Consider the following 23,235-nt stretch of genomic DNA (forward strand, 5'->3'; position numbering starts at 1 on the left):
CATCACTTTGTAAATTTCTGTCCATTCTTTTCTGGCCTGATGTGTTTCTGTTGAGAAATCATTTGACAATCTAATGGGTGATCCCTTGTATGTAACTTTCCGTCTCTCTCTTGCAGCCTGTAAGATTCTCTCTTTGTCCTGAACATTTGCCATGGTAATTATGATGTGTCTTGGTGTGGGTCTTTTCGGGTTCACCTTGTTTGGGACTCTCTGGGCTTGTGTGACTTTTTTCTTCCCCACCTCAGGGAAGTTTTCTGATATTATTTCTTCTAATAGGTTTTCTAATCCTTGTTCATCCTTCTGTTGTTCTGTACCCCTATTATTCGTATGTTGTTTCGTTTCATGTTGTCCCAAAGCTCCCTTAGGCTCTCCTCCTGTCTTTTAATTTTTTTCTCCAATTGCAGTTCAGTTTGGGTGTGTTTTGCTTCCTTGTCTTCTAATTCACTAATTCGGTCCTCCGCTTCTCCTAGTCTACTGTTGATACTTTCAATGGAGTTTTTCATTGCAGCTATATCACTCTTCATTTCTTCTTGGGTCTTACTTAAGTTGTTGATTTTTTCATCTGTTTCTTCTAGCTTCTTGCAGAGGTTGTCGATTTTTTCCTCCATCCGGTTTATGCACTCTAGGATCCTTATTCTGAATTCTTTTTCTGTCATGTTGCATGCCTCTGTATTACTTAGCTGCTTTTCTGGAGAGTCCTCCTTCTCTTTCCTTTGGGGGTTTCTTTGTCTACCCATGTTTGATCTCACTGACATATCTAGACGTTGAGTCGTTCAGTGGTTGCTCCCTTGGTGGCAGTGACTCCTTGGTCTGTGGTTGCTCTTCGGGCGGTTGCGGTAGCAGCTGCTCTTCAGTTGGCAGCAGCTCCTCTGGTGGGTGCTGTTCACAGCTGTGGTGGCTCTTCTGGCTGGTGGGGCGAGGTTTCACGTACAGCTGCTGTTCCTCAGCAGAGGGTGTTGGTGCTCAGGAGGTTGCTGTTGCTTGGATCTGCTGCGTTGACTTAAAGGCACAAAATACAACACAACAAGGCACCACGTACCAGGCACTATACACAAATATATTCACGATATTAATAACCCCAAATAAAGGTGACCACCTGAATTAAGAGAATTAGGGGATAAGGAAGAAGGAAGAGAAAAAGATAAAAGAGAAAAAAGAAAAGAAAAGTAGGGACCAAAAAAAGGAGTGCAAAAATGAAATTGGGAAAAAGGAGGGGGGAAAATAAATGCGAGAAAAGAAAAGAAAAGAAAAAAAAAGCGAAAAGAGAGAATGAAGTGGAAGAGGGGAAGAGACTTTTTTATATAAGGAGAATACTCCTATAGAACAGCCATTAATCCCAACAAATTCTAGCAACAGCTCCCTGGGGATGAATGCAAACTAGAAACAACCAATAATATAACGATGAAAATAGAATGGAGAACACTAATCCCAAAATAAAATAAAGAGAAAATAAAATGGCACTTTAAAAAAAATGGTAAAATGGTAGCAGTAATAATACTGGTTAAAAATAAGAAGGTAGTAATTAAAAGGGTAAAATCAGGTGATGGAAAAAAGAAGAAAGAAAAAATAGGAAAAAAAAAGAAAAAAGAGAAAAAAAAATTGATTTCTTAGTTAAAAGGTGAAAAAAGAAAAAAAAAATTGCAGTAGTGAAGGTCCTTCGGTTCTTCTATTCTTCAGTGTGACTTGCCTTAGACCTGCCAGGTATCCAGGAGAGTGTTGAGTTTCTCTGCGATACACTGTTCCTTTGTGTTGTAAACCACAGTCCTTATTTTAAAGCAAGCCGCATTTGTTTCCCAGACTGCCTTATTTTGTGTTTAGCAAAGAGTCAGTTTGTGGGTCAGCCTCTGGGTGGCAGTGTTCTGGGGTTGGCCTCTGAGGCTATAGGGCCTCTCTGTCCAGTGGAGGTTCACTGCCCAGAGCTGTCTGCGTAATAGTTAGTTACAGGTGCTGTGTTGTTGCTGGGATTGAAAATCCCTCTATAGGCCAGACCCTGTTAACTCCCAGGGACTGATCAGGTTATTTTAATCCTTGATCTCCTACAGGGTGGAATCTGGGTGTGGCTGTGCTCCTTGCCTGGGGGCTGGGGGGAGGAGTCTCACTCTCTGGAGAGAATGTCTGCCCCAGACCTGGGCTCGGGGGTGTCTCAGCACTCAATTCGCTGCCACCTCTCCCGGCCCCCCTTCTCTCCTCAGTCTCTCCCCAGATTCCACTCCTCCGCACACTCTCCCTCTCTTCAGCACAGGTGAGTGTCTGTATCCGAAATGTCCCATGAACAGGATTCAGTAAAAACAAACAAACAAACGCCGGCCGCGGAAACGGGAAAGGCTTGGTTTCTGTAAGCTTCTTCTCTTACCGGGACTGCATGGTCTGGTCAGCTCTTCAGGCTGCCCCCTTTAGGCTCAGTCCTCTGTGATCACAGAACCCAGCTCTCAATTTTCCCGGTGGCGCCAGGAATCCCGCGGTTCTCCTTTCCCCTGTCAGGGGCTGTGCCTGTCCCAAGGGACGCGGCTGCCGCGAGGTCTCCCTCCAACTCTCTGGGTTCAGAGGTCTGGCAAACTTTCCTGCCCAAATCCCTGGGTTTTTTACCTTTCCAGGGGAGTTCTGCTCTTCCCGTCTGCAAACCGTCTCACCAGCTGAGCAATTTCGCCAATTCGGGGTGGATGTTACTAGTTTCAGCTGCTCACTCCATTTGCTCCGGGACAGGACCTGGGACGCGTCTGCCTATACCGCCGCCCGCCATTGGTATTTTAATGGGAAGTGCGTTGAATTTATAGATTGCTTTGGGTAGTATGGACATTTTAATGATGTTGATTCTACCAAATCATGAGCATGGTATGTTCTTCCATCTGTTTATGTCTCCCTCTATCTCTCTCTTCAACGTCCTGTAGTTTTCTGAGTAGAGGTCTTTTACCTCTGTAGTTAAGTTTATTCCTAGGTATCTTAATTTTTTTGGTGTGATGGTAAATGGAATTGCTTTTTTAGTCTCTCTTTCTGTAAGTTCACTATTGGTGTATAGAAATTCCATAGATTTCTTGGGGTTAATTTTGTATCCTGCTACATTGCCGAATTCATTTATTAAGTGTAATGGTTTTTTGATGGAGTCTTTAGGGTTTTTTATGTACAATATCATGTCATCTGCGAATAAGGACAGTTTTACTTCTTCTTTTCCAATTTGGATGCCTTTTATTTCTTCTTTTTGTCTAATCACAGTGGCTAATACTTCCAGTACTGTGTCGAACAGGAGTGGTGAGAGTGGGCATCCCTGTCTTGTTCCTGTTCTTAAGGGAAATGGTTTTAGTTTTTGCCCATTGAGTATGATGTTGGCTGTGGGTTTGTCATATATGGCTTTTATTATGTTGAGGTATAATCCTTCTACTCCCACCTTGCTGAGAGTTTTTATCAAAAATGGGTGTTGGATTTTGTCAAATGCTTTTTCTGCATCAATTGATATGACCACGTGGTTTTTACCTCTCAATTTGTTTATGTGATGTATCACGTTTATTGATTTTCGGATATTGTACCATCCTTGCATCCCTGGGATAAATCCTACTTGGTCATGGTGTATGATCTTTCTGATGTACTGCTGGATCCTATTTGCTAAGATTTTGTTGAGGATTTTGGCATCTATGTTCATGAGGGATATTGGCCTGTAATTCTCTTTCATTGTGTTGTCTTTATCTTGTTTTGGTATTAGGGTGATGCTGGCTTCATAGAATGAGCTTGGAAGTGTTCCTTCCTCTTGAATTTTTTGTAGTCTGAGGAGGATAGGTTTTAGTTCTTCCTTGAATGTTTGGTAAAACTCCCCTGTGAAGCCGTCTGGCCCGGGGCTTTTGTTTGCTGGAAGCTTTTTGATGACTGCTTCAATTTCTTCCATAGTTATTGGCCTATTGAGATTTTTAGATTCTTCCTGATTGAGTTTTGGAAGGTTGTATTTTTCTAGGAATATGTCCATTTCCTCCAGGTTGTCTATTTTGTTGGAGTAGAGTTCCTGTCAGTACAACAAAACAGCATACATATCAAATCGCATATATATCAACATATGTGTAACTCCATCAATGTTGAAAAGAGAGATAGAGGGAGACATAAACAGATGGAAGAACATACCATGCTCATGATTTTTTCACTATTGAAAAAAATCCGCCTTATTAACTGGTACACCTAGTATTTACCTCAGCCAACTCCCTTGTCAAATAGTTCTGTCCTCTTGCACTTTATCTTCGCTCTGATATTATAAAGGCCATCACCTTTTATATGTTGTGTTTTGTTTTCTGTTTTAGAATGTGATTTTTATTGTTAACTAGAGGCCCAGTGCACAAATTCGTGCATCGGTGGGGTCCCTCAGCCAGGCCTGTGCCCTCTCGCAATCCAGGACTGCTTGGGAGGTGTAGTAGTGTGTGAAGCAGCAGGCATCTGGGGAGGAGCCTGAGCCCCAGACGGGCGCTGCTACTGCTCATCCTGGCCCTGCTGCACCTGCCACAGCTGCTGGCTGCTTGGTAGTCTGGCGCCTGTTGCTCAGCTGGGCAGCAGTCTCACTGTGAGAGCACACTGACCACCAAGGGGCAGCTTCTGAGTGATTTGTTCTAAAACGGAATCATTTTTTTCCCATTAGAAATAATGTAAATTGAATTAACCCATTCCAGACCCCCAAATGATTCCGTGTTTAGTCTGTGATTGTTGTTCTGTGAGCATTTTCACACCCTTAGCAACATCAGCAGTCTTGATGGCCTCTTTATGTTTTAAAATTGTGCTAATTCTCGTTTCACCATGTCATAGTTGGTAGCTAGACCAGCCACGCCAACACCGCTACCATACTTTGTAATTCAAGTATTTCTCTGCCCAACCGAGCCATAACTGATTGATGCTGGTCCCACTGTTGAGAGAATACAAGTAGGAAAAATGGCAGGTATTGAGCCTGTAGTGAATGCAGCGTGTGATGGGAGCTTCCAGTTGGCACATTCTGTAATTTTTTCTGCCTGCACTATCCCCGCAGATTGGGAGATATCAATGATAGTACAGTGGGGCCTTGACTTATGAGTGTCCCGACTAACGAGTTTTTTGAGATACCAGCTGTCTCTCGGCCAATTTTTTTGCATTGAGTTTGATAGAGTAATTTGAGTTAACGAGCTCTTAACGAGCTCCTTAACGAACTTGGTCTTGGAACGAATTAAACTTGTAAGTCAAGGCCCCACTGTATTAGTCCAGCACATATGGAAAAGATACCCCCTCCTCAGTGCACTGCACTGCTATTTGCTAGACAGTTGTGTGGTGACCAAGTGTGAACAATGCTCCTTAGAGTTGTTCTGAACAATGAGGTGGTTCAGAATTTCATCCTCTCGTTCCAGTACACAGCAGAAGAAACTGGTTTTCAATCCTATTGTTATTTTAGTTTGGAACAAGTTATCTGTATTCAAAAGGTCCTTCTTAGAATAAGTTTAAAGTAGGAGGTGAAGAGCTTGCATCATCATGGATGTGTGTGTTTTTTGGTTTTGTGTTTTGTTGGTTTGTGAGAGGGACGTTTTTGTTGTTCTTGTTTTTAAGAGAGGGAGGTTTGAAGAATGTTTTCCTACTGCCTTCTCATCAGTTTGTAGGGTTTTTTATGACCCTGTGATTTTAAGAGTTAACTCTCAGGAAGGTACAGTATACTTTTTTGGCAGGGGGGACTAACATAGGGAAAAGAACTTCCCAGATTTTATTTTAAAATGGATTTTATAGGGGGATAAAGACACATTTTTAATACCTTAATCAATAAAAAAATGAAATAAAAAATAAATAAAAATAAAATGGATTTTTGTTTTGAAAGAGAGAGAAAGACATCAATTGGTTGCCTGTCCATAAACACCCCAACTGGGAATCGAACCTGCAACCTAGGTATGTGCCCTGACCGGGAATCGAACCAGCGACCTCTTGGTTCATGGGTCAGTGCTCAACCACTGAGCCATGCCGGCCATGCTGACACCTGCTCTTTTATCCTGACTCTGCCATTTACTTTATAGCTTTTGTATCTAATGTAATATCTGTTGTCTAGTTATTGGGATGATTAATTAAATAATCTATGCGAAGTACTTAATTAGTACAGTGCATCACACATTGTAAGTGCTCAATGAAGGGTTAGCAATAAATATTTCAGTATTGTCTCTATCAGCATTTGGGTCAAGATCTAGGTTCCTTTGCAAAGACTACAGACTCCTACACTAACAATATTTGACCCATTCTTGTTCTTTTAGCACTTCCCACCCACAATGTAAATATATTTCTCAAAACAGTTATTTACCAGATATACCATATTTTATCTTTATGGAAACATAACCTGACGTGATCTGTTGCCTACCTATCTGATCTTCTGCCACACTGTTCCTTGAACACACCAAGTTTATTCCTGTCTTTACCTCTTGCTTAGTATGCTCTTCTTCCTGAGAGCCCCATATCTCAGTAGCTGTACCTCATTCAGTCTCCTTATTGTCACCTCTTTTTTAAAAATATATATATATTTCTTTATTGATTTCAGAGAGGAAGGGAGAGGGAGAGAGAGATAGAAACATCAATGATGTGAGAGAATCATTGATTGACTGCCTCCTGCATGCCCTCTACTGGGGATCGAGCCCACAACCCGGGCATGTGCCCTTGGCCGGAATCAAACCTGGGATCCTTCAGTCTGCAGGCCGACGCTGTATCCACTGAGCCAAACTGGCCAGGGCGCTGTCACCTCTTTAAAAAGGCCTTCCCTGACAACCCTGTCTGAAACATTACTCCTTATCAGTTTCTTATCCTGACTTGCATTTCTTCTTGGCTCTTCTAACCCTCTCGCATTATTTTACACATTTATTCATTAACTATAAGATTATTCTACAAGGAGTTAAGTTGGGGAATAATACTGAAAGAAGTCTTACATTGCCTTTTTTTATTTTAGAAAAATGATGACTGTGGAAAGATGATGAAGAAGTTGTCTCTTCGTAAACAGCGCTTCATGCAATTTTCTTCACTGGAACACGAAGGAGAATATTACATGACACCACGAGACTTCCTCTTTTCAGTAATGTTTGAGCACATGGAACGTGAGTTGCTTTTAAAATTTTATTTTATTTTTTTAGTTTAGAAAAACAAATATTGGGGTTGGAAAACCTCTGTTTTTCAAATTATTGATAGTTTTTTTTGTTTTAATTGTCATCAATCTTTGGGCAAAATGCATTTACTTATTGTTTAGCTGTTTCAATTTTTGTGACACAAGTAGCTAAACTTGTAAACATACGTGTTTAAGAAATTTTTTTGTATATGGGTTTTTCTAAAGAGAAAAAGGAAAAATAGTTAAGATTTTTTAATGTCACTAGATGAATTATTAATAAAATAATTTTATCCAGCATGTTCATTTTCATTGGTATTAATGTTTTAAATTGGGCAAAAAAAATGAAACTTAGAGCCATTAAGAGGTTCATATAATGGAGTTATGATGCTATCAGTTTAAAAAAAATAAAACAACTGGAAAAATAGAATGAAAAACAAAAATCCAAAAGCTATAATTATATAATTTTTAGTTCATAAACTGCCAACTCTCAGTTACTTCAAATAATATCAGAAATTCTTCATTTTATTATCTAAATTAGTCCTTTTTACTTTGCATAGAGTAGATATGGCCCCATCCTCTGGGTTTTATATTGCAGGAATGTTCTATGAAAATTTCTTGGCATCTGACACTTTTGAAGTGTGCTAGAAGTACTGCTCTGAAAGAAGCTATATACTGAACAGAAACTGGGTAGGGCAAGTTGCGTGAAGGTCTATTATTATCTAGAATAGCGGTTTTCAACCTGTGGGTCGCGACCCCTTTGGCAGTCGAACAACCCTTTCACAGGGTTCGCCTAAGACCATCCTGCATATCAGATATTTACATTATGATTCATAACAGTAGCAACATTACAGTTATGAAGTAGCAACGAAAATAATTTTATGGTTGGGTCACAACATGAGGAACTGTATTTAAAGGGCCAGAAGGTTGAGAACCACTGCTGTAGGTTGTTCAGTTAGTTGGAGTAGAGTTGTTCATAGTATTTTTTTACTATCTTTTGTATTTCTGTGGGGTTTGTTGTTATTTTGCCTCTTTCATTTCTGATTTTGTTTATTTGGGTCCTCTCTCTTTGTTTCTTGGCAAGCCTGGCTAAAGGTTCATCAATCTTGTTTATCCTTTCAAAGAACCAGCTCTTGGTTTCATTGATCTTTTGTATTGTTTTTGGTCTCTATGTCATTTATTTCTGCTCTCATCTTTATTATCTCCTTTCTTCTTCTCATTCTGGGTTTTTCTTCTTGCTCTCTAATTCTTTAAGTTGTTGAGTTAGATAATTTATTATCAGTTTTTCTTGATTTTTTGTTTTTGGTTTTGTTTGTTTTTTTCATAGGCCTGTAATGCTATGAACTTCCCTCTCAGGACTGCTTTCACTGTATACCATAGGTTTTGGATTGTTGTGTTTTCATTGTCATTCGTTTGCAGGATGTCTTTAATTCTTTAATCTTTTTGATATCCCAGTCATTTTTTAATAGCATGCTATTCAGCTTCCAAGTGTTTGAATTTTTTTATTGTTTTTATTGTAGTTTAGTTCTAATATTATGCCATTGTGGTCTGAGGAGATGCTTGATATGATTGCAGTCTTCTTGAATTTGGAGAGATTTTTGCCTGTGACCCAATATGTGGTCTGTCTTTGAAAATGTCCCATGTGCACTTGAGAAGAATGTATATTCTATAGCTTTGGGATGGAATGGTCTAAAGCTGTCAATTAAGTCCATTTGATATAGTAAGTCATTTAGGATTGCTGTTTCTTTGCTGATTTTTTTGTCTAAAGGATTTATCGAGTGTCGTCAGTGGGGTATTAAAGTCCCCTACTATGATTGCATTGCTGTCGATATCTCCCTTGATATCATCCAGAATTTTTTTTTATGTATTTGGGTGTTCCTGCATTGGGTGCATATATGTTTACCAGAGTTATATCCTCTTTTTGTATCGATCCCTTTAGTATTATGAAGTGGCCTTCCTTATCTCTTGTTATGGCCTTCACTTTGAGGTCTATTTTGTCAGATATAAGTATTGCTACCCCAGTTTTTTTTTATTTCCATTTGTCTGAAAGATATTTTTCAATCCCTTCACTTTCAGTCTGTGTGAGTCTCTTGTTCTGAAGTGGGTCTCTTGTAGACAGCATATAAATGGGTAATGTTTTTTATACATTCAGCCACTCGAGGTCTTTTGATTAGAGTATTTTTAGACCATTTTTGTTTAAAGTTATTACTGATAGATACTTGTTTGTAGTCATTTCTATTTTTGTGCCTGTGTTCTTTCTTACCTTCTTATTTCTTCTTTTTATACCAGTCCCTTTAGCATTCCTTGCATTGCTGGCTTGGTAGTGATAAACTCCCTTAGGCTTTTTTTGTCTGTGAAGCTCCTGATTTCCCCTTTAATTTTGAATGATAGCCTTGTTGGAGAGAGTATTCTTGGATTCAGTCCCTTGCTTTGCATCACTTTGTATACTCCCTTCCATTTCTTTCTGGCCTGATGTGTTTCTGTTGAGAAATAATTTGATACTCTAGTGAGAGATCCCTTGTAGGTAACTTTCTCTCTCTCGTGCAGCCTTTAAAATTCTCTCTTTGTTGTTAATGTTTGCCATTGTAATTACAACATGTCTTAGTGTGGGTCTTTTTGGGTTCATCTTGTATGGGACTCTCTGTGTTTGTCTGACTTTTTTCTTCCCCTAGTCAGGGATGTTTTCTGACATTATTTCTTCAAATAGGTTTCCTAACCTTTCCTCTTCTTGTCGTTCTGGCACCCCTATTATATGTATGTTGCTTCATTTCATGTTGTCCCAAAGCTCCCTCAGGTTCTCTTTCTGTCTTTTGATTTTTTTTCTCCAATTACAGTTGAGATTGGGTGTGTTTTGCTTGCCTGTCTTCTAATTCGCTAATTTGGTCCTCCGCTTGTCCTACTCTACTGTTGAAAGCTACCATATTGTTTTTTTATTGTAGGTAAAGGGTGTCCCAAAATTCACGCAAGAAGTAATTTTGATAGAAAACACAGTTTTATAATTAAAAATTGTAAATTTTTTATTGATTCATAATATACTGTATAGGGTTATGTATGGAATAGCACATCAGGTAAATGGCCTCCATGGCTTTGCTGGCACATACGCAAAGGCGTGGTCTTCATTGGTCTTCATTGTCCTTGCTCCTGGGCCATAATTGGTACTTGGTAATGCTTATCAAATTGAAGGGATTGAAATCAAAGGGCAACAGATATTAGAATCTGATTGAATAAACCAAGTAAAATTAGGCTTTTATTTATTTTTTGTTGTTAATGCTCACGCAAAATTCAAATCTTGCATGAATTTTGGGACACCCTTTATATCACTATTTATTTCCTCCTGATTCTTACATAGGTTGTTGATTTTCTCATCCATCCAGTTTATGAAATGTATGACCCTATTCTGAATTCTTTTTCTGACATATTGCATGCCTATGTTTCATTTAGTTCCTTTTGGGGGGGGGAGCGGGGGGCGCGTCATTCCTCCTTTTCTTTCCTTTGGGGGTTGTTCTTCTGTCTCCCCATTTTTGCTCTCACCAAAGGATCTAGGTGTTGAGTTACATAGGGCCTGTGGCTGCAGTGGTAGCCTTGGTGGCAGGTCACACAGTCATGGACGGTGGCTGCTCCTCAGAAGATCACCGGTGGTGGCTGCTCCTTGCACGGTTGCGGGGCTGCAGCTCTTTGCACAGTCACAGGGCGGCTGTTCCTCACACAGTCATGGGCAGCGGCTGCTCCTTGGGGATGGGGGGTCACGGGGTGGCTGTTCCTCGTGCGGTTGTGGGCGGTGGTTGCTCCTCTGATGGTCGCCAGCCACGGCTACTCACACGGCTGCTGTAGTGGTCACGGAGCTTGAGGCTGCTGCGTTAGGCTAGGCCAGTGGCCGGCAAACTGCGGCTCACGAGCCACATGCAGCTCTTTGGCCCCTTGAGTGTGGCTCTTCCACAAAATACCACGTGCGGGCGCACATGTACAGTGCGATTGAAACTTCGTGGCCCATGCACAAAAGTCAGTATTTTGTGGAAGAGCCACACTCAAGGGGCCAAAGAGCTGCATGTGACTCGCGAGCTGCAGTTTGCCAACCACTGGGCTAGGCTGTTTGCGCACGTGCAGTTGCGGTGCCCAGGGCTAAAGCGTATGGCTGGTGGGAGGGAAGCGCCCTCCGGAGCTCTCAGGAGCCCTCAGCTGGGGAGGCTGGAGTCCCGGTGTCCTTGAGTCAGCAGTCTAGGCAGCAGGTCCCTAGCTGGAGTGACTGTAGGATCCCGAGTGGTTTCTGAGAGCACCTTGGGTGGAGGTGAGGCTGGGCTTCCTGTCACAGCAGCTCTCCCCCTCAAGATGGCATGGTTCTGCGGCAGAGCCGTCGCTCCGGGAGAGATTACAGCAGTAGCAGAGGCTGCCCGGCTATGCAAGCCCAGTCCACCAGCCCCCAAAAATCTCAAGGTATTTTCTAATAGCTCTTGTGATTTCTTCCTTGATTCATTGGTTCTTTTAATTTCTACATATTTGTGAATTTTCCTGTTTTGTGTGTTACTTATTTTTAATTTCATCCCACTGGTATCAGAAAGAAAAATACTTTGTATAATTTTGAAACCAGAGAACCAATGGGTCCAGGCTGCCTTTCACTACTTGAGCCAATTGAGTAAAGACAGGGTTGAATCATATATTTATTCCAATAATGCCAGCAGTATGGGTGAATAGCAGGTCTTCCATGAAAATCTGCTTTGCAAATCGCCATAAGCCAGCTGCTTAAATGGGATAGGACAAAGATTACATGGGGAAGTACGTAAAAGGAATAAGAATGGATACACAAAATGGTATTACAGGCTTGTGGAAATAGGCAAAAGGAATAAAAATTGGTATAATGGTTACAGATTACAGCAAGCATGTCAAACACGAGGCCCACAATGAATATTTTTGCAGCCCAGCCAATATAACAGTATGTAAGAAATTTTTAATAAAAATGTCTTAACTTAATTTTTATAATATCCTGTTATACATAATTATTAATAACGAAGTACAATGTTCACTAATGACTGATTACTATAATTGTGTTGCATTCATTTCCCATACATGCCTTACATGCAGTCACACCATTTCTCTCCACTAATACTAGCAACAAATATTTATCAGCTAATTGCCATGTCATTAGTCATGTACTGACTTGTTTGGTGTGCGCAACAGGAAATATTTCACTTTCAGAGAACAAGAAAAATATGTTTATTTGCATTACACTTATTAATTTGTGCAGTTATTCAGTGTCTGGTAAATTAATGTTCAAGAGAAAATATTAACTTTTATTAAAATGTTCTATTTTATGTTAACAATTACTCATTTATTTCAGCCCTTTGTGTTCAGCATGTCTCTATCAAAATAAACCTACATTTCTATGAAAATTGAAGCTTTTGGGTTTTTTTGCAACTCACATAAACTTAAACCTTGTTTATTTGGCCTGTGTTAGCCTTTGAGTTTGACATGCTTGGATTATAGGCATTGCAGGCTGGGGAGGGGACTCCATTGTTTGGGAAACAAGTTTATTAATCTTTCCATACTAATAGGCAGTTCTCGGATAGAATGGACCACATTCCAAGGTTGACACCCAGGTCGCAGGGGCATACAACTTCCAGCCAGGTTAGAATGTGCTTTCTTTAATTAGAGCAACACAATCACAGTTAACAGAGCACAATTAATATTTCTTATAATGATAGCTAGTCCCTAATATTCTATTTCTTCCCCTGACAATTTCAGTGTTTCAATTTATTAAGATTTTTATTTTAAGCTATCATATGGTCTTGGAATGTTTCATATGCTCTTTAGAAGCAAGTATGTATATGCTGATACTCTCAGGTGAAGAGTTCCAGATGTCTATTAGGTTTGATTGGTTTACAGTGTTGTTTGAGTTCTTTGGTTCATTCTCTCTGGTTGTTCTATTCATTGGTGAAAGTGAAGTAACGAGGTCTCTATTATTGTAGAACTATCCTCTTTGTTCAATTTTGTCAATTAGGCAGGATTTTTAAAAATACATAAAGAGTAAGCTCATTTTTTCCTTAACTTATATACCTGTATACATAATATCCTATGAACTAGGAGGTCACAGTTCAATTCCCCGTCAGGGCACATGCCCGGTTTGTGGGCTCAATTCGATCCCCAGTGCGGGGCATGCAGGAAGCAGCCAGTCATTGATTCTCTCTCATCATTGGTGTTTCCATCTCTCTCTCCCTCTTCCTTCCTCTCTGAAATTAATAAAAATATTTTTTAAAGAAATATAACACCTTTTATTTAGAAAATCTGTGTTCATTTTAGAAAGTGAAACATTACAAAGTATAGACAGAAAATATGTCAACTATAATTCTAACACAACCATCCAGAAGTAACCAGCATCAACACACAGATTTTATAACCTAACTTTTTTTGTTTCATGCATATGAGCAGTTCCTTATCATGTTTTTAATGTTTTTATGATGACACAATTCTTTTTTATTTATATACCATAATTTACCAGAACATTTAAGTTTTCTAGATTTTTCATTATTATGAATAATACTGTAGTGAATATACTTTGTCATAAATCTTTGAATAACTGATTGCTTTATAGGATATTTCTTAGAAGTATTCTCATAAAATACAAATTTCTTAGATTTTTGAAGTATATTACCAAATTGCCTGATAAATGTAGTAGTAAATTGCCTGCTAGGATATACTGGTTTTCACTTTTTCCTTAATTGGAAAATGTATTACTGATTTTTTAATATTAAATTCTGTCTTATTACATTTAAGGAGATATCTCTTTTTTCAATTTCTTTCTTACTACCATTATATTAATTAAAAGAAAATGTACTTTGCTATGGCTTTCTAGAATGAGAGGAAGGGCCAAGCAAAATTCAGTTTCAATATAAGCTCTCAACCCATTTTCACACATTTCTTTTGAACACATTTTTAAACCTATCTTATAAACTGAAAACTATGGCACAGGACTCACCAAATTTCCCTCTACTTTTTGAATTTCTTTTGAAATTTTTGAACTTAGATCATTTTGGGGGTAGTACAACAAATTACATAAGCTTTGACTTTATTTTATCACTAGAGGCCCGGTGCATGAATTCGTCCACGGGTGGGATTCCTCCGCCTGGCTGGCCATCGGGGCTGTCTTGCCCATTCACGATCGCCAGCCAGCCAGGGGGAGGGACCGTGGGAGGTTGGCTGTGGGAGCACACTGACCACCAGGGAGCAGCTCCTGCGTTGAGCTTCTGCCCCCTGATGTTCATTGGCCGTCATAGTGACTGGTCGTAATAGTCACTTAAGTTTTTATATATATAGATTGGTTTTTTATTCCTCACCTGAGGGTATTTTTTCCATTGAGAGTGGAAAGGAGGTGGGGAGGGGAGAGAGAGAGAGAAACATCAATGTGAGAGAGACACATCAATTGGTTGCCTTCTACATGGGATCATTCCTTCAACCCCGATATGTGCCCTTGACTATGAATCTAACCCGCAACCCTTCCGTGTGAGGGCCAAAGTCAGGCAGGGCAGGCTTTGACTTCATACTCCCTCCTTTTACTAGCTGATAATCCAGAAGAAGTAATTAATCTCTTTCGTAACTCTCACCCATCAAGTGGAGATAAGTACAGTATCGGCCTGATAGGGTCATTTTTAGAATTAGATGAGATGATTTATAGAAAGTGCTTAAGTACTTAAGCACATAGCACGTGCTCAGTAAGTCTTAGCTGTCTTATTGTGTTACTAATTTACTGACTTGTTCCTAACATAAAGCTTGTTTAAAATTAAAATATAGCCCAGCTGGTGTGGCTCAGTGGCTGAGTGTCTACCCAGGAACCACGAGGTCACTGGTTCAATTCCCGGTCAGGGCACATACCTGGGTTGTGGGCTCGATCCCCAGTAGGGACGTGCAGAAGACAGCCGATCAATGTTTCTATCTCTCTATCTCTCTCCCTTCTCTAAGTCAGTAAAAGTGCATTTTAAAAATAAAGTTAAATTAAAATATAATTTACATGCCACAACATTCATCATTTTAAAGTGGTTTTTAGCCCTGGCCAGTGCTGCCTAGTGGTTAGACCATCAGCCTGCATACTGAATGGTCACAGGTTTGATCCCTGGCCCCCGGGGTGCATGCAGGAGGCAGCCAATCAATGTGTTCCTCTCACATTGATGTTTCTCTCGCTCTCTCTCTCCCCTGCCCCCCTTCCACTCTTTCTAAAAAATCAATGGGAAAAATATCCTCTAGTGTGGATCAACAAAAAAGTAAAGTGTTTTTTAGTATAAACTCACAACCATCACCACTAATTCCAGAACATATCATCATGCCAAAAAGAAATTCTGTACCCATTAGCAATCACTTTCCATCTCCCCTCTTCATATCCCCTAGCAACTTCTAATCTACTTTCTGTATCTATGGATTTACCTATTTAGATACTTCTTAGGAATGAAATCATACAATGTTTTTTCTTTTATGTCTGGCTTCTTTCTCTTAACATAATCTTCTCAGGGTTCATCATATTATAGCATGTATTATCTACATAGAAATCTCCAAAACAGCTACAAATAATAAAACTACAATAACTAACAATGAGTTATCAAGGTTGCATAGGATACAGCATCTCTATGTGAAAATCAGTTGTATTTCTTTATACTAGCAACCTCCAATGCATCATACTAAGTGTCTACAAGCCCCAGCCTTCCACTATGTCCTACATCAGTGATGGCGAACCTTTTGAGCTCGGTGTGTCAGCATTTTGAAAAACCCTAACTTAACTCTGGTGCCGTGTCACATATAGAAATTTTTTGATATTTGCAACATAGTAAAACAAAGACTTATATTTTTGATATTTATTTTATATATTTAAATGCCATTTAACAAAGAAAAATCAACAAAAAAATGAGTTCGCGTGTGATCTCTGACACGCGTGTCATAGGTTCGCCATCACTGTCCTACATGCTCTAGCAAATTACCAGATCACCTACACAGAACATACAAGTCATTAGATAGTAATTACCTCAACTTCCTGTCACCAAAACTACTTGCACAGCCACTCGAGCCTCTCCTTCCTTCTCACCACAAGAGAAGAAAGAGTCTGACAGGGCCTCCTTTCTTCCCACCTCAGAACTGATTCACATGCTATTCCCAGAATGCCGTTAACCCCACTTTTCTGAGCTCATTCTATTAGAGACTCCTCCCTTATCCATGGGGGATGCATTCCAGGATTCCCAGTGGATGTCTGAAACCAGAGATAGCACCACATCCTGTACATACTGTTTTTTCCTATACATGCATACCTGTGATAAAGTTTAAACTGCTCTTGTGCTTTGGGGCCCTTGTTAACACGTTAAGCTCCCAGTCACCGGTGACTGACAGTATACTTTCCATCCGCAAGACAAAACAGGCTGGGCGTGTAACGTGTTAAGTAAAATAAGGGTGACTTGAACACAAGCACTGTGATCATGTGACAGTCGATATGATAATTGAGGTGGCTGCTAAGTGACTAACAAGTTGGTGTGTAGTATCTATAGCATGGAGACACTGGATAAAGGGATGATTCACATCTCTAGCAGGATGGAGGGGACAGCATGAGATTTTATCTTGCTACTCTGATCATCCCACAATGTGAAATTTAGGAATTGCTTATTTCTGGAATTTTCCATTTAACATTTTTGGACTATAATTGCAGAAAGGGAAACTGCAGGAGATGGGAGTGGATGCTGTAATCCTTCAGGTGTTAACTTAAGCATCTCTTATTCTAAGAAGCTTTCCCTTATCTTCCCATCTCTGAGTTATTTGGTTTCTGAGCTGCTGTATTTACCCTTTTATGTCAATTTTTAAACTAATTAAATAATTCGTTGTGTATAATGTTTCACGGTGCTTAAGGCTGCACAAAAGGCACAGTTCTCTTTTTCCTTCCAAAAACAATTTAAATGTATTTCAAGCAAAATTGACAAGAAGGCCAGTTTTAGGCATTTTAGGGAACACCATTTCACTTCCCCTAAAAGAAATACCAACCAGATGTTATCTCTTACTTTCACTATTTATTCCAGCACAGATAAGCCAAGCCATATGCTTTGCTTGGAAAAATAACACCATTTAACTTCTTGTCCCTTTTTTCTCCAGTTACCACTTTTATTAGTGATATTAGTTCATTTGTTTCACTAATGTATTCGGTTGTTTTGCTTTGGTTTCCATAATAGTTGTGACTGAATTCAAGCAAGTATTGGAGGATTCAGCTCTGTCTTATACTAATTATAATATTGATGCCAAGTTGTTTATATTTTTATGCAATAAATATGAAATGATGACCTGCCTGGTGTGGCTCAGTGGTTGAACATCCACCTATGAACCAGGAGGTCATGGTTCTATTCCCAGTCAGGGCACATGCCCAGGTTGTGGGCTTGATTTTCAGTGTGGGCCATGCAGGAGGCAGCCAATCAATGATTCTCTCTCATCGTTGATGTTTCTTTCTCTCTCTCCCTCTCCCTTCTCTGAAATCAATAAAAATATTTTTTTACAAAATCTGAAATGCTGCAAATATCTCTGTTGTCTGTTTTTTTGTGTATGTGTCGAAAATCCACTTACCTCCAATAAAAAGAAATTGAAATTACTTCCATTAGTAATGTTTTTATAATTAGAATTATTAAATAACTTGATTGTCTATAAAGGCAAAGATTTATTTGACCTGTAACAACACTAAATATATATTAATATAGGTTTGCTTATTTTAAGCCATTTTAAAATGACTGTTTGTCTATAACAAGATGTGTTTGTTCCTGGTTTGTTCTCTGTAACATAAAAAATACGTGGTGGAATCTGTAGGATAGGTGGAGACCTTTAAAAACATTCTACTTCCTGAGCCAAAATTCCATCATAGTACTGGAAGACCTATACCTCCCCTGCCAAGAAAAGCCACAGTTTATTTTCCATCCTTTCATATTGTACAATAAAACTTTATAGCCTCAACCTTAGATCTACCTTTTTGGCCATTAAGTTTTCCCTCTTTCTGTTATTTCCATGCATGAGTGCATGAATATATATGAAATAGCTATTAAAGTAATAAAACTGAATTTTTTATGCATGCCTAAGTAGAAATAGCCAAAGAAAGAAAAGCCCCCCCAAAAAAACCAACAAGAAAAAAAGAAAAACCTGAAGGAAAAACTAGATTATTTACAGATGGGTTTTATTATTACATAGAAAAATGTTACCAACAATATTTAGGTCTGTTGACTATGTCCTGTGCTGTGACTGCTCCTATGTAGCAGATCTGACCATGGGCCTCTGATTTGGTGTTCTGATCTCTCTCCTGGTACAGCCCAGGAACAGATGATATAAGACTGGGCACGCCTGGGTGAGATAACCACCTGCTTAAAAATTCCTACGAACCCCTTCTCTACTTAGGATAAAGTTTAACTTTGAGGAGAGAGGAGGTAAAAGAGAATAGGTGTACATGCCTGTTAGCTCTGCCTTATCTTTTTTTAATCTATGTGAAGTTTATGTAAGATAGTGGCCCCAAACTTTTTTGTTGTTGTTGTTGATGATGCAGTTATGTAAATTTTAATTTTTTACATGATTTCAAATTTGCAGGAAGTTGCAAAAGTAGTACAGAAAATCCTAATAAACCTTTACCCAAATTGGTACTTATTAGTATTTTGCCCCATTTGCTTTATTATCCATGTAATTATTAACATTTTGCACCATTTGTTTTATTATCCATGTAATTTTATGAACATGATCATGTATAATGAAGTAATTTATAGCCTCTTATAATTAATCAATATAGGTAAATGATTTAAATTCAAACTAAAAAGAACATCACTTTTTTGCCAAAATCAATAGTCTAAATCTAACTCCTTTGAATTGAAAATCTCCTTGGACTGAGCCAAAACTGAAGCTCTGTGGTCATGTTCCTGTGGTTCCCCAAGAGGCCTACCTGTATAGACATCCTTTTCTGGGTAAGGAGAGGCAGCTGGATTATAGCTGGTTCATGTGGTGGTAAAGCTAGAAGGGGAAGACCTAAAAACACCGTCCTGGCACCGCCTCACTGGAGGACTTCCTGAGTAAACAGCCTTCCCTGAAAGAAACTGTACACACTCTTGGCGGAGTCATGAGTCATATCTGTGGCAGCAGGCAGACCCGTTTCTGGCTTCTTTGCTTGTCTTTGGTTGCCTGCAACTACAGCTGGTGCCTTAGGAGTGCTTTTGAAAGTACAAGCTGGATTCCCTCAGTAATATCAGTCAAAGAAGTCACATGAAAAGATTGCTCCAATTCATTCTTGCTGTGGGCCTCCAGGGGTAAAATAATATAGTCCATGTCTTTTCCGTCATGAGGAAACCATTGTTCCTGAATCTCCCTGGGACACTCTTACATCCAACCAAACGAAGAGCTCCACAGCCGAGGTTTCCAAATCAAACACAAATGTATTCTTTTGCTGAGAGATGATGGCAGTGATGTGTGCCTTCTGGAGCCCCACAGCCTCTTTTGGAGAGGACAGGAAGTAATAGTTGGTTGACTCAAGGGTTTGCTATTGGTTGACAGGTAAAAAGAAACCATACAGCTTTGCCATGTACAATGCCCACATCTCTGCAGCAGTTTAGACACTGGCTCCTGAAAGAGAAGGACGGCCTTCCCTGCTCGCATCACGAAATGCTAGGTCCAGTGAGAGCACAAAGGCTCCAGGGAACTCTGCCTGTGGACTCTCACAAAGAGCAGAACATCCACTGCTGGGCATGGTTGTCATATACAAGGGAAAATGTGAAGTAGTTCAGTTGACAAATATTACAGGCTTCAATTCTGACATCTTTCCAGATGCCCTGGATCAGAAAGAAAGGCCTCCAGTCCCAACTAAAGGAACACTGCTCCTTTCGAATAAAGTTGGCATGGCATTCTCCCTTCTGTACACTGGGAGGGCAGTCTGAGGGTACCTCATAGCTAGTGTGAGCTCTGCTCTGCTCTGCTGGGATGCATACAGCACTGGTGACTGGAAACACAGCTCAAGGGAGTTTAGGGCTTTGACCACATGCATAACATCAAAGCTGTATTTTAACATGATTGTTTTCCCAATAAGAACATTATGGTATTGAGCAGGACCTTTGTAACTATATCAACACCCTCAAAAATCAGGTTTACTTTTTGCAATTTGCTAATATCAAAGGGGGTCTGAAATTTTTGGCTATAGATCCAGTTATCCAAGGAGTTCCATGTAGTTAAGGTCATTAAATTTGTAGCAAGGATCCATTAAGGGAACTCAGGCACAGGCTTGCTGTGGTGGACACACAGGGTACCTGATTGAGGTTGCGCTGGAACAAGGCAGTGTGCATGCAACCAGGGACCTCTCCAGGCAGCTCTAGTGAGCCTTTCCCGTTGTAGATCCTCCAACTTCCCTACAAGCTAGGGTCCGCACTGCACAGCACGAGCAGCAGGAACAGGCAGAGGCGCTTGCTGAGACCCAGAGGAAGGTGTCAGTGCCAGTGCTGCAGAAGACCACAGAAGCCTCAGTGAGCTCTTGTGGCCCCCAAACTTTTTATCAACAGAGATAAATTTCTTTATCATTTTCTAATTATTTCACTTAAAACATTTTTTTACAAGAGAAGCTTAAGTACATGGTTTCTCCATTTTTATAGAAGTATCCAGCAGAATTTGTAGTTAACATGAAATAACCAGTGTTATCATTTTGAGTTATAATCAAAAGCAAAAAACTGCCTCTGTGATCATGTTATGCTTAAATGTTTAGTTCTGTGAAGCTTTCTGAAGTGTTGAAACTAGTCCACAGGTCCCCACTTTAATGGAGCTCATGGTGTCCAACTCCTGTTTTTGAAAAATCTGTGTGAGAAAGGAAATACTGCAGTGCACATATTATAACCTAATTCCTCTTGCCTTTCTCTGGTCCTGTTTTGTTTGTAAAATGGGATAATAGTTTATTAACCACTAAAAGGCAGGGATATGAATAAGAAGACATTCTGGAATCTTTTCTAATTTTTTTTAAATTATTCTTTCAATAGATATTTAAATATTAAGCACCGAGCTGCAGAATGGTAAGACAGAGATAAGATGTCTGCCTCAATAGGATTTTATAACTTAGTTCTTAGCTGTGATACTAGTGTTATGTTATTCAATTAGCTCTTGCCTTTATTGTAGTATTTCACTCACCTAGTTTCTAATTGTATTGGCTCAGCTGCTTGGCATCAAGACTTCCAGCTGTAGAGAAGCAAACATCACCTTTTTTCCTCACTGAGTTTCAAGTAGAAGGATTTTTTTTTTAACCACAATGATTTCTTTAAAGGGCATACTGCCACCTGAAGATGTCACCTTCTAGATGTCAGTTACTACTTCCTAGAACACTTCTTCAGTTGGGAACAAGAATCAATCTCTCTTTAAAAAACTGATGAGATTCCAAAATGGCAGCAGAGTAAGTGGAAGCTACATTGACATGTCCCACGGACAAATTAGAATTAGAACTAATATACAGAAAAACCATCCTGAATAATCAACTGAAGACTAGCTGGAGAGAACCCTGATAACCAAGAATTGAAAGTGGAGACTGCATAGAGATTGGTAGGAAGTGTGAAGGTGCAAAAGGGCTGGCCAGGCTCCCACAGATAGCAGCTGAAGTTCCAGAGGGATATCTTGGCTGTGGTGGGTTCCCACTGAGAACTCTGGAGTCTAAACCCCAAGCTGGGCTGCCTGCCAGCAAGCAACAGCTGGAAATGCAGGCACCATCTTAAAGGGCCAACGCACAAAATCTCATATGCAGCCATTCACCTTGGGCTTTGGCAGAGGGAGGGCAGAGTGGACTGGAACTGTGTGAGCAGAAGCCAGGGTTAGGGACTCTGGGATTAGAGCTTAGAAGGCAGAAACCCCACTTTCCTGTGCTGAAACATTCCCTCATATTACACAGGACATCTTTCTCCAGGACCCTAACCATCCAGGCTAGGGGGAGAGCAATTGCCCCACCCTGTTGGAAAATCTCTTGCCACAGGAGGCTAATCAAGATAATAATAATCAGACTACAGGCAAATGTAGGTCTCTGGAGGCTTTGAGTCTTTGCCTGAACTAATTCAGGGGCCGAGGCTAGGAAAAACAGACCTTGCTGCACATCTTGGTCCTTTCCAAAGACAACAAGCCCCAATAGAGGGAACCACAAGCTGTGGATTGCTGATAGCTCCAAACAGGGTACTCAGGACCAGTCACGGTGCCTGATATTGTCCTGCACTAGAGATTGGGAGTTGTAGCAGATCTACCTAATATATAGACACAAGCCCAAACAGGCAGCCAAAATGGGGAGACAAAAAAAAAAAAAAAAAAACCACAAGGCCCAAATGAAAGAATAAGAATTCTCCAGAAGGGCCAAATGAAATGGAAATAAATTTATCAGACATAGAGTTCAGAATAATGATGGCAAGGATGCTCAACAGCATGAAAAAAGATATAACTATGAAGAATGACATAGCACTAATAAACAGCACAGTGTAAGGAATACACAGCAGATTAGGAGAAGCCCAGGATCAGATCAGTCAAGACAGGAGAGAAAAAATCAAAGAACCAAAAAGAAAAAAAAATTTAAAAACAGGACAGCTTATAGTAGCTGTGGGACAACATGAAACGTAACAGTGTTTGCATCATAGGATTACCAGATGGGGAAGAAAGTAAGCAAGGAATAGAGAACATGTTTGAAGAAATGGCAGAAAACTTCCCTAACCTAGTAAAGGAAAAAGTCACACGAGTACAGGCGGCACAGAGAGTCCCAAGCAAGAAGAACCCAAAGTGGCCCATGCCCAGACATCATAATTAAAATGCCAAAAATTAAAGACAAAGAGAGAATCATAAATGCAGCAAGAGAAAAACAATTTGTTACCTACAAAGGAGCTCCCATAAAGCTGTCAGCTGATTTCTCATCAGAAACTCTACAGGCCAGAAGGGAATGACCTGAAGTATTTAAGATAATGAAACGCAAGGATCTGAAACCAAGATTACTATATCTAGCAAGGCTGTCATTCAAAATAGATGGTGAATTAACGAGCTTCCCAGGCAAAAAATAAGACTGAAGGAGTTTATCACCAACAAACCAGCACTGTGAGAAATGTTAAAGGGACTGAGAAAAAGAAATAGAGAGACAGGCATAAAGAATTAAAATGACAGTAAATATCTAAAAGAGACCTACCTCCGAACAAAAGACACACAGGATGGGAGTGAAT

The 23,235-nt window shown here is 39.8% G+C and overlaps 1 protein-coding gene across 3 annotated transcripts in view; it reads left to right on the plus strand.

Annotated features, from left to right (window-relative positions):
• The window catches only part of MICU2 (mitochondrial calcium uptake 2), a 115,588-nt gene that overhangs the window by 32,757 nt on the left and 59,596 nt on the right, over positions 1 to 23,235 (plus strand). For all 3 annotated transcript variants that reach the window (XM_081083536.1, XM_081083537.1, XM_081083538.1), the window contains exon 2: positions 6,908 to 7,052. In XM_081083536.1, the coding sequence (XP_080939662.1) occupies positions 6,908 to 7,052 (145 nt within the window). The remainder of the gene's footprint in view (positions 1 to 6,907; positions 7,053 to 23,235) is intronic.

This window comes from Myotis nattereri (genome assembly GCF_964212035.1).
Source record: "Myotis nattereri genome assembly, chromosome: 2".
In the NCBI taxonomy this organism is placed as follows: Eukaryota; Metazoa; Chordata; class Mammalia; order Chiroptera; family Vespertilionidae; genus Myotis; species Myotis nattereri.